The sequence below is a fragment of the Manis pentadactyla genome, chromosome 5 (assembly GCF_030020395.1).
Source record: "Manis pentadactyla isolate mManPen7 chromosome 5, mManPen7.hap1, whole genome shotgun sequence".
Lineage (NCBI taxonomy): Eukaryota > Metazoa > Chordata > Mammalia > Pholidota > Manidae > Manis > Manis pentadactyla.
The window spans coordinates 141,569,555-141,589,252 of record NC_080023.1 but is presented as its reverse complement, the minus strand read 5'-3'; the positions used below and the strand labels follow the sequence as shown (position 1 = coordinate 141,589,252).

The 19,698-nt window shown below is 40.4% G+C and overlaps 1 protein-coding gene across 3 annotated transcripts in view; it reads left to right on the top strand.

Annotated features, from left to right (window-relative positions):
- SNAP25 (synaptosome associated protein 25) overlaps window positions 1-16,126 on the top strand; it is a 74,925-nt gene extending 58,799 nt beyond the window's left edge. For 2 of the 3 annotated variants that reach the window (XM_036876196.2, XM_036876197.2), the window contains exons 5-8: window positions 3,451-3,568; window positions 7,208-7,333; window positions 9,709-9,853; window positions 14,856-16,126. In XM_036876196.2, coding sequence (XP_036732091.1) covers window positions 3,451-3,568; window positions 7,208-7,333; window positions 9,709-9,853; window positions 14,856-14,924 — 458 coding nt within the window. In that variant the 3' untranslated portion in view covers window positions 14,925-16,126. Of the gene's footprint in view, window positions 1-3,168; window positions 3,287-3,450; window positions 3,569-7,207; window positions 7,334-9,708; window positions 9,854-14,855 lie in introns of all 3 variants that reach the window. The other variant, XM_036876199.2, reaches the window with a different exon arrangement.
- The last annotated feature ends 3,572 nt before the right edge of the window (window positions 16,127-19,698 follow it).

Sequence of the window (19,698 nt, the reverse complement as noted above, 5' to 3'; positions counted from 1 at the left end):
ACCCAGGTTTCAAGGGACACCAAGGAGCATCGAGCATGATGGGTGGCCCTGGAAATGTGCTGCATCCAGAGACTTATTTTTCTAGAAAACTAGTCCCCTAGTGAAAATCCCATAAAACCACCTTAGCACTAAGTGGGATGATTTAACCTTTCACTTCCATATCTCTTGTTTCTTTTGTTGGTCTTTGCTGGGTGGTATGTTTGTTTTAATGCTGAAGATGCAGCTCTTGGGAAAATCCCATGGGATCCACTCCAAACTAAACAGTAAAATCTTTGACCCTGGCCTGGCACAGTAAAGGCAAAGTAAAGCTTTAGCCAGATAGCCTGCTGACTTGCAAAAAGGTTCCTAGCACTACAAGGTAGCATTTGAGAAAACATTTCTCTTGCTAAAGTCTACTCACTATTATCTCTTATGAATGACTAAAGCTGCATTGTGCAGATGGTGGCCAGTAGACACATGTAGCTATTTGAATGTATTGAAATGAATTTCCGTAAGTTCATCGATGCTAAGGAAAATCAAAATCAGGTGGGCTGCATCTTTAACTCAACATATTCATGCACACTGGGCCAATAGCATTGATGCCTTGGTATTCTTAAACTGTTTTTTACCAGCTTGAGAATTCTAAGGGCCCCATGTTGTCTTACTTAAGATTACTGGGATCTTGGATCCCTGAGCATCCCACCATTGGTGGATCCATCATGAATAACCAGTCATCCAAACATGGCATAAGAAAGTACAATCTCTTGCTCCAACACATAGTGTTATCTGTTGGAATACCTTTTCTGACACTAAATATTATTCTCCTCTAAGTCTTCAAGAATACATGGAAAACAACCAGTAAGCATGCTTAGGGAGGTAACAGCAGTCAAGCCTGAATGGTGCATTGCCTCAGCCTCCAAGATGCTGCTTTCTACCCCAGAATATCCCAGAAAGGATACTTGTTACTTTCCAGCACTACCAGAGAAATGTCTTTGCAGAAATCTTTAAAATATCATGAAGTCCCATATTGCCAAATGTGTCCACCACTGTAACTCAGCACACTTAATTTAAAAAGTTATTATTGTTAGAATATGTGTGACAAAATTTCAGCTTCAGAATTCCTCTCTTTGCTATGACTTTTGCTAGGCAAGCCATGGCAGAACCCAGCTCTCAGAATATGCATTTGGGCTGGCCTATTTGTTTTTATCTTTTAATTTGAGTACTCTGGTTCAGAAATACAACACTTGTGGATCAATTCACATCTTACATTACCTCCATATCCCTGCAAGGGGTTCCTGAAATGTCAGGAGTTAATATTTTGCTCAAAAATGTCAACTCAAGAAAAACTCAGAAAAGGCAAATACCTGAATATGTATCCCCATGCCATGATCCGTGAAGTTTCGGCTGTCATGAGTGGAGTCCAGGGGCCTTCCCTCTGAGCTCAGGTACTCCTCTCTCACCTCACCCAGCCTCCAGGAAGCTATTAGCAATTATTCGATTGGAATTTGGCATCCCTGTTTCTGTCTGTAATTAACATGCTTCTTCTTTTGACTATGTTGAGCTCCTCTTCCCCCTACCAGTCCCCTCATTCAGTCGTTACATTGATCTACATACAGACCATTGCGTTCTTTAAAGGGAACTAGAATGACGTCTTCTGAAAAGCATAAAAGCTGGAATGTAAAGAATTGCCATCCTTTTTCTTTTTTTTTGACCTTGAAAGGATTTTCCTAATGGCATTACTACTATACAATATTTATTCAGCAAAAATTCACCAGCCCTACATTGTTATTTTCTCCAACTAGCCAAAGCTGGATAAACAATGAAATTTTTTTCACCAGTCACTTGAAAAGCATAGAGATAGCAGATTCCTAGTAAGCTGAATTCTATTATTCAGCCTCACAAAAGAGAACATAATAGGTTCTTATTTTCCAAGAATCACTAATGAACCTATCTTTTTTTTTTTAAATGATTATTTCCACTGGACAATTCAATGTGAAAGTGTTTTTACGTGATTATGGGTGCCCTTAGACTGGAAATGTCTTTATCAGTTTAATTCCAATAATGCCTTTATTCATGGAGGCATAGGCATGTGCACATGAAAATATAGATGAAAAGAGGAATGGAAGTGTAATTAGGTTTTGTTAATTAGATGGATGACACATCCCATTGCTGCCTTCCTTTAATGGGTTTGAAGGCTGTTTTTAAAAAATCCTTTCATTGAACTTGTAGTTTACTCAATGTGGTGACATAACTTTTGAAAAATTAATCAAGGTAGTGTAGTAACTCTGGCAACCTGGAAGTATGATTCGTTTTTATGGCTATTGATCTATGTCATAGATATACTAAGTCAGCTTGCCTGGCAGCAATGACCCTATACTGTTCTATGTTCCAGCCCATGCCCCTCTTCCAGGGACCCTGCATCCGTTTTCCCTGCTCTCTGCCAGGAGTTGGAATCTAGCCTGACCTCTGTTGCAGAGACTGGGAAATCAAGGGGCTGAGAAGAGAAAAGCCTTCTTCCAAAGTTTGCATAGCAAGTAATCAAAGGATAAGAGAGGAATTTAAATTTTCCAGTACTTATACAGTTGTTGTGCTAATGTTGCTTTTTTACAGCTTCTGTGAATTAAGTTTTCAAAAGCAAGAACTGCTTTTGGCTAGACAGCCTCTGCTAAGGGGGAAAAGATCTGGTACCCACTGCTAATTGTAGCTGTAGCTATTGTTATTTTTCCTAAAGAAAACGATGGATTCTATTTTCTACCCTTCTCTGGTTGAAGATGCTTAAAAACCAAAAGACAGAGATACTTTAAAGTTGAAGCAGATACCTTTAATAGTGGCATTAAATCTGAGTGCTTATAACATAAACTAACACCTTGTTCTTTTTCTCGGGTTTCACTGGTGTCTGAGTAAGTGGATATGCTATACTGTTTCCCTGGACACTCAGAATCCAACAGGCCTCCCTACCCCATCCCATCGTGTCTGAATTGCCAACTATTTTGAACATCGTTGTTGTTCATTTCCTTCCACCCACGCCTGCATAGGGCACAGTGGTCTGCGGCAATGCATACTCTTGACAATGCATTGTAATCTCTCTCTCGTTCTCTTTCAAATTCTGTTTCACATAGTCATTTCTCATATTCTGTTGGAAACCCCCAAAAAATTCATTCCATACTGTCATCCCTTTGTCCTAACCAGAACAACTCGATCGTGTTGAAGAAGGCATGAACCATATCAACCAAGACATGAAGGAGGCCGAGAAAAATTTAAAAGATTTAGGGAAATGCTGTGGCCTTTTCATATGTCCTTGTAACAAGTAGGTACTGGGTACCAGCTCTGATCTGTGGCGTCCAGTTTTCTTTCTTTTTTTTTTTTTTTCTTTTTTAATGTCAAAGTGAATGTCTGAAGTTTTGTCTTTTTTTTCTTTGTCCTTTTCCATCTGCTTCATTCTGTGGGGATAAAATACTTGTATTTAATCAGAACAACTGGAACGCATTGAGGAAGGGATGGACCAAATCAATAAGGACATGAAAGAAGCAGAAAAGAATTTGACGGACCTAGGAAAATTCTGCGGGCTTTGTGTGTGTCCCTGTAACAAGTAGGTGCTGCCTGCCTGCCTGAAGCTTTGGTTTCCCAAGGCCCACCTCCAAGCCTTGACAAGCTCATTCCTGCCAGACACAAAGGCAGGATGAGCATGTGGCATGCAGAACAGATCAATACCGTCTCTAGTGCATTCATCTCATAGCATAGATGATATTAGTGGGAGTTACTGTTGATGCATTAAAAATCAGGCATACTACAGTGAAAGCATCACTGTCAGCAACTTTTATTGACAAAACGTTTCAACATTTTCCAGAAAGTGTACCTTGAGACAGAGGCCTCTAGAAAGAGGCACCCAGGGCATTTTATTTTCCCTCAACCCCAAAAGCCAAAACTGCATTTTTAAATTTTAAAAAGACTGGGGATGAGTTTGGAAGATGAGAAACATATATATCAAGGCTTGATTTTTTCAGAAGCAAAAGAGATGGATAATTTGGCCCAAGCAAGCATGCCACAAGTTAAAGGGTGCGATAGAGATTCAGCCTTTCAACTGTCCACCAATTGTCAAATCTGCTCAGTGATTAGACTATCGATGCCCAACACAGAGGCAATGAGTCCTTCGGCAAAAAGTGCTCAGCCTTACCCAAATTGGACCCATCCCTCTCAAATTCTTCCTCTTGGAAGATCTGCCCGTACACTGGCCAAAATGTTGAAATGTGTAGATTTTGCATGCACGACATCACAAAACATTCAACTGTTCTCAAGGTTCTGCAATGCTTTTTTGGAATGTAGCAGAAATGTGACATGTGGTTATAAAGGTTTGCAACAGAAGGAACCTGAAAATGAGTGTTCTGGAAGATAGTCTCATTGGACCAGCAGTGGAAAAAAAAAATGCATGTGTGGATTGTCCAACATGCATTTGGAAAATTAAACCTGTTACCCAGTCTCCCTCACCCCTCCCTTTTCCCTTTGAACAGAAGCCCTTTTCCTAAAAGCTCTCCTGATCCTAGCTTTTAGAATAGAAATTGATGTCGTTTCTAGCTGATTGTATGACCATTCACATCTTTTAAACTTTGAGGCTGATTTAAAATATCCCACTTCCTGTTTAGGAGGGGGAGGGGCTCAATTTACAAATAAATTTAAAACGTTTTTTTTTTTTTAAAGAATGATCTACAGTAAAGTCTGATTAACTGGAATCTATCTAATTGGAACCCTCTAGTGTATGTATACTTCTGCTCCCTTCCACTTTATACAAAAAGACATGTGAACAAAGGGGGGAAAGTTGCATTAGGGATTTAAAATGTTTTTTCTTTGAGGGCAACCTAGATAGTTTGCATTCCCTCCCTCAGTCTCCATCCTATAACTATCACAAATAGCAGGACCAAACAATAAGAGTTGATCTGCAGAAGAAAGGTCATCAGACACATCAAGAGAAACCATTACCAAGGGAAGAATCCATCATGTTCACTACCCTAAGACTCTAAGGCTGGAAGTGGCTCAAGATTCAAACAGATCCTGAACAATCACCCTTCAAACAAAATTTTCCTCCATGGCCCACTGTTAATTATGAAAGTCATATAATTCACCCAAATGACTCATTGCTAAGCATTCCAGTTATTCAAGATTTAACTGTACATCCATTTCAATGGCCACTTGACCTTAGGTGAGATTTCCACCTGTTCTTGATGAATTCCAACAAATACATTTTCCCCCTTCATCAACTGAGTGTGAGAAAGGGTGGAGGCAGGTCCACCTGGGATGGCTTCAATGTTCAGATGGAATGATGGCCCCTACGAATTCCACATATTAGTTGGCACTCAATCCTTATTGCACAAGAGACCCTAACTGAGCTTCAAAGCTTGACCGAAGTGTTTCCTATTGTATGTAAATAATGCTTTAAAAACCATGTGTCACAACGCAGTGGCTGGTGGTGCCCTGGACTCTCTGAGGGCTTCTCCCTGTCTCGGCATGTTTCGAAGGACTATGATAGATGTACTGCAGTTATGTGAGTCTGTGCAGCATTGTGGGTGCAGTGATCCGCCTTCTTCCAGAAACGCAAGCTTTCCTACCCCCGTGACATTGCCAAAGATGGTATATCAGAATTTTTACATAGCAGAAAACATCACAAGGTCCATATAACTTCTTCTAATGTGAGGAGGGAGGGGGTAGGGAGTTGGACAAAAACAAAGCCAGACTCTCAGCTCCATTAAATTAGTTGGGAATCCTGTCCAGCTGAGAAGACCCATGGTTCTTCAGCGCAGTAAATTCCAACTGCTCTAAGGCCGTGGCATTATACACTAGGTTGTGAGAGTTGCTGAAATTCCACTTGTACAATTTTCCAATTTGTCCCCAGGGTTGCTTGGTCCCCACTCTGCAAATATTAGTATTAGAACTAGTTTTAATAGATGGCTGTGGTCTTCTAGTGAAAGGGGTGGGGAGGGGAAGGGTTAAATTTTGGTGTCTCACACTAGAAAATGTGAAAATGGGACCTTTCTTTTGGACTAAAAAAAGCATGTGGTTTCTACTATGCAAAGAACCTAAAAACATCTTTGATTGCCTTAAATTACAACACACCCACCAAAATATGCTGCACATGTTCCTATTGGGCACAACAGGTATGCCTGGATTTTAAGTTTTTCTCCAAGGCAGCTCAGTGAAATATATGGCCCACGGAGACCACACCAGTTCCAGACCATTCTGCCCATACCACCTCCCAGAATAGTTTGAAGTAGGAGCCTGTACTCACTCCCACCCTGCCCTTCAGCCCGACAAAGGAGCTTTTGAATCTGCGTTTCAAATCCTCATGAAGGCTATTACTGTCCCGCTAGTGCCTTTCTAGAGAATGGTCAACTTCTGGAGTAGTTTGGCTTAAATGAGAATGCTTCACTTTCTACTCATGCCTGTAGCTGGTGCATGAAGAAGACGTAGAGGGATTTCCCTTTTTGATGCTAGATGGCTTGTTCTCTCTTCTATTTTCCTGCATTCATTTCACTATGCCTCTTTTACTTTTTGTCTCTGTGGACAAAGGTTTGTACATCGACTCTGGATGTATGGTGACTGTTTGGAAGTACCGATATATTATCTAATACGAATAGCTCTAGAGGCAACTCAAAGACCATCACCCTTGGCCAACCACCAGCCCTTTATGTCCTTCATGCAGAGTTGGAATGGTTAGTTCCACACATGCATGGGGGAAAAAAATTAAACAGAATCTTTGCATGATGATGTGTAAAATCTTGGTTGAGTATGTTGTTCTTGATGACAGTGGTTTTCTGTGATGTGATGTACATACTCTACTTAGCAGTCTTGTTTTGTGTCTGTCTGCCTGGATGGTTTTCTGTGTTTTGTGTCTCAAAATATAACCATGTCACTGAAATAGAACTGAATGTCCTCCAGCTACCTTAATGCTTGTCTTAAATCCAACTACACTTTGACTACAAACCGAAGCAAGAACAACCTGTGGGCAAAGGTTGCAGTCTTGACAATTCCAATTGAGTTGATTGGAAATGGAATGCCAAGTAGCTGAGGCATGGTGGTGGCCAACTGTTTGGATCTGGATTATGATATATCGGTATTCCCTAATGCCTCCAGTTAAAATTCATTCGCTTGGTTCTGTTCTTCGCTTGAAGAGGTAACCATTGTTATGAGCTTGATGCTCCACCCCCTTGCCTTGTCACTCACCCTCTTTTTTGCGTAGGCTTAAATCAAGTGATGCTTACAAAAAAGCCTGGGGCAATAATCAGGACGGAGTGGTGGCCAGCCAGCCTGCTCGTGTGGTGGACGAACGGGAGCAGATGGCCATCAGTGGTGGCTTCATCCGTAGGTGAGCCTTCTGCAGCCAGCACTGGAGCAGTTACCTATTTTTGGGTAACAAACCACCCCAAACCGAGTGGTTCTTAAAACAACCATTTTACTGGTTACTTATGAGTCTTTATGTTAGCTGGGCAGTTCTTCCCAGGTCTCACATTCGATAACCATAACTGGGCTATCCAGGATGATGGCCTCGCTGGCCTGTCTGATGGCTGGCTGGCTTTGTGGGCAGGGCGCCTCCCTTCTCCAGGTAGTCTCTCCTCCACATGGTCCCTGCAGCAGAATAGCTCAGGTTTCTTACCTGTGGTGACAGCAATCCAAGGGGCAGGCTTCAGTGCACAAGCACTTAGGAAGCTTAACCGGTTTCATTAGACAAATCAAGTCACATGACTACACCCAAAATCAATGCGGGCAGTAAACAGACACCTCATTGCCTGAGTTTAATTGAGCAGAACTTATTAATAAGAGACTGTGTACACAGGTATGGGCAGGGTTAATAACAAGCAATGGTAAAGCACTTATGGATTAGCAATAGCAGAAGAGTCCCAAAGGGACAGGAGAGAGCAATTACCAGAACCTGAAAGTAGTTATGGCTGTGAGCAGGGAGCAACCAGTAGAGAAAAGGAGATGCTACAAAACCAATAGGAAATAAGAAAGAGAAATAAATGCCCCACCCCTCACTCCTCTTGCCCTCCAGTCTCCCATTGGCCATTGGCCAAAGCCTACTGGGAGCCAGAGGGTAAGAGAACCTGGTTGATACAGTAGAGAGGTCAGCTTTCCTGGGCAGAGAGCAGAAAAGGTCAGCAGATGGACCTGAGGGTACAAATAGAGAATAATGAGCATACCTGACTTCTTAATCATTCCCTTTGAGACCTGGTGGTAAAAGCCAACTTAAATAAAAATCTCAAATTATGCAGATTTGTCAATTCAGAATTCAGCTCTCAGGAGACCAGAAAACAGAATAATAATAATAAATATTGTTATTGAAAAGAACTGTCCCTTTTTACAAACTATGACACTAGTAGCAGAGACTAGGGTGCCTGCTTGTAGAGCCATCTCTACCCAAGCCCTTGTGGCTGATGTTACCAGCCAAATCCAAACTCAAGTGACAATTCCTGTAAGTGTAATGTCTAGATGTCTACCTAAAGCCTCACAGATGACAATTCTATTCATGTTTTTATCTGCTTCCAGAGACACTAGGCCCAGGGGTTCTCAATCCTGGCTTTACATTAGAATTGGTCTGAGGTGATTTTTTTTAAATATCAGTTCCTCGGCCTAATTGACACCAACTGAATCAGAATCTCTAGTGAGGCCCAGGCAACTGTGGTTTTTTAAAGCCCTCAGGTGGTTCTGATAGGCATTCAGAGCTGAGAACACTGTAACCAGAAGTATGGCTTAACAGTTGGTGATCATTTAAATAAGCTTTTCTATGTAAGAAAGCTAGGAAGATCCCCTTCAGTTTTCTAGGTCCTGGGCTGCTTTAAAAACCTTAGTGGGCCTGTCTGCATTGAGAGTTACCATGGGGGATGAGTTTTAACCCCTCTGTATATTTTTTAGCCCATCACCATCTATAGTGAGAAAATGTTAAGAACCGGAACATTCTGCAGTGTGTACCTACTGTTAGCATAAACAGTGCCTTCTTAACTCTCACATCTAACTATGAAACAAATGGTAAGGCATTTTGAGAACTGACACCTTCCTCCCTACTCAAACTGAAACAATAATCTTTTATCACAGTTTTCTCCCCTGAAATTACCCATTCACAATGCCACCAAAAAGCCATAGGATTGAAATCTGAGCAAATAAAAATTGTCTTAAACAAGAGCTCCCTTTGGAGTTCTTGAGAGCAAGCAGGATTAAGGGACAGACTGTAATTATCATTACTCTTCCCCATTAATGTTGGTCTCAAATGGGAAAGGAGATGAGCAGAGAAATTCTCTGACTTAACAAGTAAGCTTTTACTTTTATTCTGCATTTGACTCTTGGAGAGTTTGACATTCCAGAAAAAAAAACACAGTTTCTAAGTAGTTCAATCTTCATTCTCTAACCTTGAATCCTCCCTATGAAATGCTTTATCCTTAAAAATGAAAATTGGGGTAAACATATAAAAGAAATGTATTGGTGAAAATAAGAGTAGATAAGTTGATCTATTTAATGTGCCTTTTAAAAAATAAAATTTCAGGTGTTCAGAAATACATTTTAAAAATTAATTTCGAATGTACAAAACCTCATATTGTCACACACACAACATGTGACCTCATACTGGAGATTAAAGATGGATAGGGTGAATACCTAGAGATCTATAGATTTTTCCCCAAAGCTTTAGGTCTTGGATACTCGACTTTTTCCCCCCTCACTTTCTTTTAAAAATTGCTCTTTGACTCCCAGGGTAACAAATGATGCCCGAGAAAATGAAATGGATGAAAACCTGGAGCAGGTGAGCGGTATTATTGGAAACCTCCGTCACATGGCCCTGGATATGGGCAATGAGATCGATACACAGAATCGCCAGATCGACAGGATCATGGAGAAGGTGAGCATGTGGCAGTCAGCAAGTATCCATCACTCATCACTTCTTCAGAAATAACCACTGAGGAAGCAGGAAGGGCGTGAGACCCGTGAACTGTGCCACTGGGATCCAGTACACTGATGGATGAAAATGCTCCCCTTGATTTTCTAAGACAAAAATTCAGCAACAAGATAAGTAAATAAGATGGTAGAATTTAACAGATAGTCCTCAGAGGTGCCTCTCTTGCAGGCATCGTGCTAGGTACCAAAGGGCATGATGAGAAAGACACCATCTCCCCAGCCAAGAAACTCCTACAGGAGGCAGTGAGCCTCCACATAGATTTACTACCACACAAAACATAATTTGCAAAGAGAACCACACATAAAATGCTAAACAGGGTTAAATGAGGAAAGATTTCACAGGTCAGGGTGGAAAAATCTTTAAAAAAAAGTTGAATTTGAATTGAATCTTGAAGGATGGTTAGGAGCTGGTCAAGTGGAGATGATGGAGGAGTAGAATCAGGGAGTGGGGGAAAGAAGAGCAATTTTAGTTTAGCCAGAAGATGAATATGAGCCTTGATTTTATAAATGCTAAAGCTTTAATGATATTTTTAAAAGGCCCAGATTCCATTTCCAGTTCAACAGTGTACATGTCCAGATCTCAAAGTAGGGAACATAATCTGATGAAGTTGAATTCCACATCCAGCTATCGCTCTTAAGACTAAGCCCCCAGGTGTCAACAAGATGCATAAAGAAGAGCGGAGATAGTGGAATGGGATGGAGTGGGATTAGAGGCTTGAGATTAGAAGGGAACAGAAAGAAACAGTAGAAAGCATTTCTAAAAATTTGGGGGCACCAAAACCTGATATTCCACACTACACAAATCTGACATAGTTTCTGCATCCTCCCCAATCAGTAGAGTCCTGAATATGGTTTATAATCTCTTAAGATGTCCAAATGCCATCAGGGAGAAATAGACCATTATCAGTTAAAGGTAATTGTGCATCTAGAAATCAGTTCAAGTTGGCCAATCTTACATTGTGTGAGTTCATTTCCTGGGAGATATTGCTGTTTTGAGCCTGAAACCCTGAGTTTCTTTTTAACAATTCATTCTACTTTGGTGAGCAAGGAAGGATGCTTTTGAGAACACTTGAATCATAGGGCTACATACTTAGTTTCTTGGTATCCAAGCATTCTCTGCAGACTTGAAAAAACAATGAGTAGACAGACATAAAGGGAATGCTTTGCCCTATTGTGTTCTATACGCTCCATATTAAAAAAACAATACCTGATAGTGTGATATTTTGCTGGATCAATGTCGAGCTACACAAATGTCAGTGTTGGTTGACAAAATGCTTGTGCTTTGCTTACTTTTACAAGCCATGACCTACTTAGCATTGTTATGAGCCTTTGATATGCTAATGCTTTTAAAGCTGTGCAAATCAATAGATTTTAAAACAATATTAAGAGTTTGAAAAAGTACTGGAGCCAACACAGACTGACCTAACCCATTATGGCCCAGAAAAACAAGGGAAGAAATAATTGCTGAACTACTTCCCAACAGGAAAATGATTTGAAAAAAACAAGTAGTCATTTTCTATCAATGGACCCATTTACTCATAGATGGAAGGAGATAATGGATCTCTAACTCAATTAGAATTCCAGAGAGGTTTTACTAAGAAAGAGGGGTCAAATCTTTATTGATAGAGTTGGACTTTAAGCACGAAGAAGTGTTCCTGGAAAGGCAAATGGCATCTTAATTCTGCCACTTTGCATTTCTACCTCTCTTCTTCAGGGAAAACCTTTCATTCTGGGCCAAATTTACTATAAGGGCAAAGACATATGCAGCTATAAGATTGAACCCAAAGTCAGGCAAGTAGGAAATAGTTTTTATAGTTTGTAGCATTCCTTGAATGCTGAATTGCTTAAGAAATGGGGGAGGGGTCTAGTTGCCTTCAAACAACTAGCCTTTTTTTTTTTCACCTAAAATCACAATCTAGACATGACTTACAGAGAGCCCATTCCAACCCAGTATTGCCCCCCCAATGACACATATTATATGAGTTGCACAATTATTAATAGATTTCCACCGTGTCTTGATAATAGGAAATGGTGTACAAAGTTCTCCTGCAATCTAAGATTACATTGAAATCACACTGTAGGAGCAAAGAGAAACTTCTAATGTTTCTCCCATATTTTCTCATGACCCCAATATAACCTTCACCCAAGCCCATCAGACATGATCCTTGCTCATCACTTGGATTAATAGTGAAGTTTGGGGAGTCCAAAAATATGGTTTTCAATACATTCCCATGAACTGTTAAGAAATTACTTTATCTGCTTAAAAACCTTGTTTTCTGATTGTGTGTATTTTTATGTATGCAATCTTCTAAGGTTAAAATAGTACACTTCTTTCAGAAAACTGCTAAAATGGGACAGGTTTATATCAGATGCCTTGTGGGAATTGTTGCTAAGGAAATCATTCAGTGATGTTTAAGTCTTCAGTGATAGGTACCACGCACACATTGAGGTACAGTGAAGTTGAAGCTTTAGTGTTCCTCGAATTCTCCTATCAATGAGGAAACACAGTGTTTGAAAATTAAGACCCTGGGTTTCAACTGGATTTTCCTGCTCCCCAGTTTCATTACTGGTTTCCTCATCTGAAAGGTAATGAGAGCCATTCAAAACTGGGATAAGAACAGCTTGCCCTGAGGGGCAGTGAGCATCCTCTACTGGATTCTGAGCTAAGAACAGGAAGCTACCTGCCATGGTCTGAAGTTGAGGAGATTTCCAGAATGTTCAGAAGGATAGGCTAAACAGCTCTTTCTAACTTTCTTACTGGTTCTCTGATGGTTATCTTTGCTTTCTCCCAAGGACAAATCATATAGTATATCTAGGGTAGACCAGTGAGTTTAAGATTCTTTAATAGAAATATGAAAACTGGGATGGGAAATACTCCATAAATAAAGTCCTAAAACAAATAAATACAATGAACACAGAGGCATTCACCAAATACCAAGAAGACATCTAAAAAGAGATTTTTCTCAAGATTTTTTATAAATTTAATAAATTTATTATTTGTAAAACAATAAAGATGTGGCACCTTTTGTGTCAGATATTTATGGGCCAGAATTTTGATATGCTTTGGAAAAAATTTAGGTGGAAATTACAGATGCTCATTAAACTTCAGTCAGTTCCAGCCCCTCCCAGATCCTTTGAGGATATCTAAAAAGTAACCTCATTCTCTACTTCAAATTAGCCCCTTCTGCCACCATGTAAAGGCTCACCAGTGCATTCTAATATAAGAGATTCTAGAATGTTTGTCTCCAGAAATGACATCCATTTTTAAAGATGCAATTTTTCTCATTTGAGCTCTTTTCTGTGTACAAGTCTGGAAAAATACTCAACATAATTCAGTCTGCTGGAACAGTTCACACTGGTCTGAGCCTATAATTTTCCCGAGCACCAAAGTGTCATTTCACATAGGATTTGTAGTTGAAGAGGGAAGATTTAAGAGCCAAGTAAAATTGGAAAGAATAGGAACCACGGGTCAAAAATATGAGTCTTTAAATAAAAACAATCAAAGAAAATTAATACTCTATTTTATTTGCTTTGAAAGTCAACCCTTGATTATCCAAAGAGATGGTAGGGAACCATTGCCAGATAATTTAGAGTCATGAATAATCTAGAAATATTTCTATTTCAACTTGGCAAATTTCTAGTTGAATATGGATAATGCTAATGACCTCGACATTCACAATTAAATTGAATAAGCAAGACCCAACTCAGTAGAGATTGGAAAGCACCAAGTACAGTAGTAGATGCAAAGTCAGTAATCATTGGATAAATACTGGTTGATAGAAAAACAATTGTTTCCCTGCATGTCTCTCAGTTTCCTCTTCCTTCTCCCTGGCTAGCAAGGAACAGACAACATTACCAATCATGTAGGGCACAACAGCAAGTGTTCACTGCTACTTGCTGACTCGTATCTTTCTCGTTGGCGCTGGGAACAGTTCATTTTATAGAGTTTAAAAGTCTACCCTAGTAGCAACCCTGGGTTTCATGCTGCATATACGGCAAAAGATAACTCCCACAGTGAGATCAACACAGGCATACAGTTACAGTGAAGGGTCCCCTGCTAAAAGAAGCCAGTTACAAAACTCTTGGGAATTCTTCAGAAATGGTGCTTGAATATTACTAGATATCCCAAAAACAAGCCAAATTTTCACTCAGTAATAACTACAAGGTAAGATATATTGAGCACCTAATATTTGCAAAACATTATTCTAAGTACATAATGTATATATACTTGTTTCATACTCACAGTAAACCTAAGTAGTATAGTGATTAACAGTCATTACCAGTATGGACTCTGACTTCAGGCTCCTTGCCTTCCAACTCTGGTGTCTACTTTTGTTAGTACTTTGATTTTAGACAAATTGCCTAAATCCTCTTTTCCTGGTTTCCTCACTTAGTAAACGGAATTAATAGCGGATGTCAGTCTTGATGTCAGCAATTAAATGAATGCAACGTAAAGGATACTCATGCTTGTTACCAATATTCTTTCTTGTCCCCATCTTATAGATGAGAAAGCTGAGGCCCCCAGATATTAAGTAATCTTCCCAAAGTTACATTGCTAATACGTTAGCCATGATATGAATCCAACTGTACAAGTGGTGGTAATTCACCTCAGTCCAACAGATGTGAATGCCTACCACAGAAGTCACTGGGTGTTATCTAGGACAGAAAGATAAAGGATAAAACTCTGTCTTCAAATTTTAGGGAAAAAGGTCATGAGAACTAAGATTAAGCTTCAATGATCATGTCCAAGTAGAGCCAATGGCAAATGGCTCTGGGACCCAAAGCAATGGCTCTGGGATCACAAAAGATGAAGGGTCAGTTCTGACTGGGGAAGTTCACGATGCTCTCACCCAAGAGGGGTCAGAGAGGATCCAGAAGGATGGTCTGGATCCAGAAGGATGAATGGAACACTAACGGGTAATCTGTTCTCTTTCCCCATTTTCTAGGCTGATTCCAACAAAACCAGAATCGATGAGGCCAACCAACGTGCAACGAAGATGCTGGGGAGCGGTTAAATGTGCCCACCTGTGTTCTCTTCCACATGCTGTCGGGCAAGATAGCACCTTCATGCTTTTCTCATGGTATTACCTAGTAGGTCTGCACATATACACACCTCAGGCCACCCCCATTGTGAATGTTGTCTTGTGTCGTCCATCAGCTTCCTAACAATATTATGTGTCCTTTGTTCTCTCTGGATCTCTTTCTTTCCAAAGGTATATAGTGGTCATTTGGTGGCTCTAACTCCCTACATAAGATGTCTTGGGTTTCATTTTTCCTTTTCTCTCCTCAGTGGCGTTTGCTGAATGACAACAATTTAGGAATGCTCAGTGTGCTGTTGATTCTTTCAATACACAGTATTGTTCTTGTAAAACTGTGACATTCCACAGAGCTACTGCCACGGTCTTTTCTTGGGGTGTCAGGCTCTGAAACTCAAGATCTGCTGTCCTTGGTTCCTTCTGGCTCTCATCTGTCTTTATGATTTCATGACTAGACAATGTGGAATTACATAACAGGCATTGCACTAAAAGTGATGTGATTTATGCATTTATGCATGAGAACTAGATTTTTAGACTCCTACTTAAACAAAATCTTTCCACGACAGTAGCATACTGATGAGAAAACACACACAACAGCAACAGAATAACAAGAACAAGGCATGCTCAGTATTGAGACGCTGTTGAGATTAAGTTATACCAGCAAAACTACAGTAGGGTCACTTTCTTTCTGTCAATTATCAAGACTTAGGAACCATAATCATCCTTTTTAAAAAAAAGAATTAAAAAAAAAGATGGATTTGACACATTCACCATTTTATCATTTCCAGCAAAATACACGTTTGGCTGACGTATGTCAAATGAATGTAATATAGGATTTGTTTTGCTGCTTTTGAAGGGTATGTTTTGGAAAAAGCAATCTCTGTGAAATTGTGAAGATGTGAATTTTATAAGGCTGACTCTTATTAATCACCATTTCCTCTGTGGTTTGTTATCAGTACAATTCTCTGTTGCTTAATCTAGAGCTATGCACACCAAATTGCTGAGATATTTAGTAGCTGATAAACCTTTAAAAAATTATATAAAGGAATGAAATATAGATAAACTGTGAGATAAATATCATTACAGCATGTAATATTAAATTCCTCCTGTCCTCTCTGTCGGTTTGTGAAGTGATTAACATTTTGTAGCTAGTTTAAAATTATTAAAAATTATAGACTCCAGATGTCTGCTTTAATCTCTTTGTGGACTCCATCTGATTTTGCATTTATATGAGAAGAGGAGGGCCTCCTAAGAAGCCAGTTCTGTGTGCTGAGGACACTGTGTGGAAAAAACAAAGATGTTCCTTTTTTAATGGTTCCAATGGCAGTTGACACTTGGCTTGATTTTTATAATCTCTTTCAGGAATACCTGTGTGTGGATTCAGTATTGGCTATGGGAGGAAATACGGTTTTCCAGAATATAGAAAAAAAGCCTAAGGAAAAAGAATCTGTGATACTGTCTTGGCCCTACATATATTTGGTACATCAGGTGTCAATCAATTCTTATCTTCCTTCCTTTCCCCAAAGTCCCTCCACCAAAACTAAGCCCTCGACAGCCACCACTGTGGCTCCCACTTTTTTAAAAGGGCTTTACTGGCATACCATACAATTCACTCAGAGTATATAAGTCAGTGGTTTTTAGTGTATTCACAGAGTTGTGGAATCTAAGTTTAGAATATCTTAAGAAAGCTCATACCTATTAGCAGTCACTCCATCCCACTTCCCCCAGCTCTAAGTAATCACTAATTTATATTCTGTCTTGGTAGTTTTGCCTATTCTGAACATTTCACATAAATGGAATTACACAGTATGTGATGGCTCTGTGACTGACTTCTTTTACTTAGCATAACGTTTTCAAGGTTCATCCATGTTGTAGCATGTGACAGCTTCATTCCCTTTCATGGCCAAATAATATCCACTGCATGGATCCCACGTTTAGATTATCTGTTCATCCATTGATGGACATTTGGTTTGTTTACACTTATTGGCTATTATGAATTATGCTGCTATGAATATCCGTGTACAAATTTCTTTGCAGACATGTTTTTCAGTTCTCTTGACATCACCCCTCTGACCACCATCATTGCTTCTTTCACCCCCAAAACCACTAACACTTCCACCCCCATCATCTGTACCACCCCTGCCCCGACTGCCATCACCTCCACCTTTCCACTGCCTCGGCCACCTCTCCACCTCTAACCCAGCACCACCTCCACCCTGATTCCTGCCATCTTTCCAGCCGCCCCCTCCACCAATACTGCCATCACCATTACCTCTCTCACCTCTACCACCTCCTCTGCCCCTCCTTCTTACCCCATAATAGCAATACAGATGAATTTATCCTGGTTGCTTCGATTGATGATTTTGCCCTTGAAAGCAGTTCTGGAGGTTTGGTGAGAGCAGTTAAGGAGCAAAAACAGTGATGACAAATTTATCATTCTCAATAACCATTTGCAGTTCTTTAGCCTCTACCCAAGCCTCAGAACAGGCTCTAGAGACACCCAGATGCTCAGGGAAGTTGTTCTAAGGGACAACTGTAACAGCACATTTATTCTTTGAAGTCAAGCTAATAGGGAGGATGCTGAAGACAGACGGTGAATACATATACTGTGTATCAAAGCTGCTGAAGTCAGTGCATGGGCCACCTTAGAAAATTCTGTTCCAAACTCTGTCTGCTCTCAGGGGAGTGTGTTTCCACGTTGTTTGAGTAATTAAAACCCCACACTGAGTACATGAAAAGTAACGTACAGGCATTTTGCTCTAAGGCCTGACATAAAATTTATTCTGAAGCATAATTTGTGTGATAACTGAGTCTGTCCAGCCCCAGCTCTTACACAGTCAGCTCTTTTTGGCTAACAGAGGACGGATTCTCCGTATGAATAAGCTCTGGGTAATGCACCAACTCAGGAAGTACACTGAGTTTCTATGCCAGGCCCTGTTTCGAATATTGAGAATACAGCCATGCAGGGGAAGTAACAGGAAATTCTCTCCATTCATTCAATTTATACTCAAGTTGGAGAGAGTTGATAAACCAACAAGTAAAATACAAAGTATGTCAGATGGTTTAAGCATCACACAAAAATGTAGGCAACATTTTTATAAAGAACATAGAAGTATGTAAAGGGGTAAAGAAAATAAAGGCATAGAGGCTAAGAGCATGGAGGGTGGGAGAAAGGGTGTTACTTTGAACTAGAAGATTGGGGAAGACCACAGAAACATGAAGTTTAAGCAGAGAATTCTTCAAGGTTTGGAGTAACTAAAATGGTGCATCCAGAGTAAACCCATTTGGAGGCAAGGGCTGGGAGTGATGGAATGAATGTATAAACTACCTATACCTTTTCACGTAGTAATACTGGAGTACTTCTTGTGCAACTCAATCAATACTAGTTTTAAGTATTTCTTACATTGTCCAGAGGAAACTTGCAAAAATCCTTGATCCAGTGAGCAACAGGGCAGGTTCAGAGGATAAAATAGTGTGTGAGGGATGAGTATCAAGTCAGATATCTTTAGAAGAGTAGAAAGTGTTGATGACTACATGGTCCAAGGTTTTGTTGCTCTAAGTGGTCTTGGTACAATCACCAACCTACTAATTTGCCTGCAAGCAGGTTAGTCATATATCTCAGGTTTGTCATCTAGGTTTTAGAAACTGAAATCCATCTCCTAGAATGTAGGGTGCTTTGGGAAACAAGGAAACTAAGGAAAAGCAAACCACTAGCTAGTCATTTAACCACAGGGCCCACAGCTATTTCCAAGAGGAACCAAAGTATCCAGGTATCTATCTGCTCTAGAGTCCCAATCCCAAGCAAGGTGCCACCAGCTGATATCCCATACCCACTATGACACCATCTTTAGCTCCTCTACCCTCTTGCCATAACACAGCTTTCAGAGCATTCTGTTCAGAGGATTTATTGTCAAGTTCATGATCCTCGTTCCACAAGCAACTCCGAAAAATATGGACCATAATCCTTCTACTGGATGCTGCTGGTACCCTGCTCACATCCTCTACACACTTCCCTCTGTATAAGGAGATGCTGTTCACATTAAAAAACCTGAAATTCTCTGCATTGGGGCAGGGAACACCAGAAGTGCTGCCCCAGAAGCAGTCCTCAACCAAGGATGGATGGGGATAGATGAGTAGATAGCTGATTTCCTTGGCCCCAGGTTGGGGTAGCTCTAAAGTGTGTGTTCTCCATTCTCCCCAGAGTTTCCCCAGCAGAACCAATCTCCAGTTCCTCACATGATAACTTGCCTGGTGATTATCACTGTCTTTATTGGCTGTCTTTGTTTCTCTGTCCTTTACCACTTCACTACTGTGTTTCCTGGAACCTATTCTCGAATAAACTACTTGCCCTGAAACCCTTGTCTCCGGGTCCGAGTCTGGGGAAGCCCTACCTAAGGTGACACCTTCTCATGAGATGCATGCCAGCTTCTGAATATCTCTGTCAAGCTGCTGTAGAGAAATGTGCTCCCTTCCACCTACTTCCCAGCGTTCTTTGGACCTATTCTTCTTTAACAGAACACCCGTTAATTCCTACTGTCTGCATTTAAAACGCATTTCTCAGTGGTGAGCAAGGCTGCATGGAAAGCAATAGCAGCTATTGCCTGAGCACATTGTCCTTCATTTGTGAAATCCAGCTTCTGCCCCTCATATCCCCACACCTCCCCCAACAAAGGGTTGGAGGAGCACGAGTTTATAGTAAAAGGCAATGTGCTGCCTCCCACAAATTTATAAACTACAGGGTAGCATGGAGATG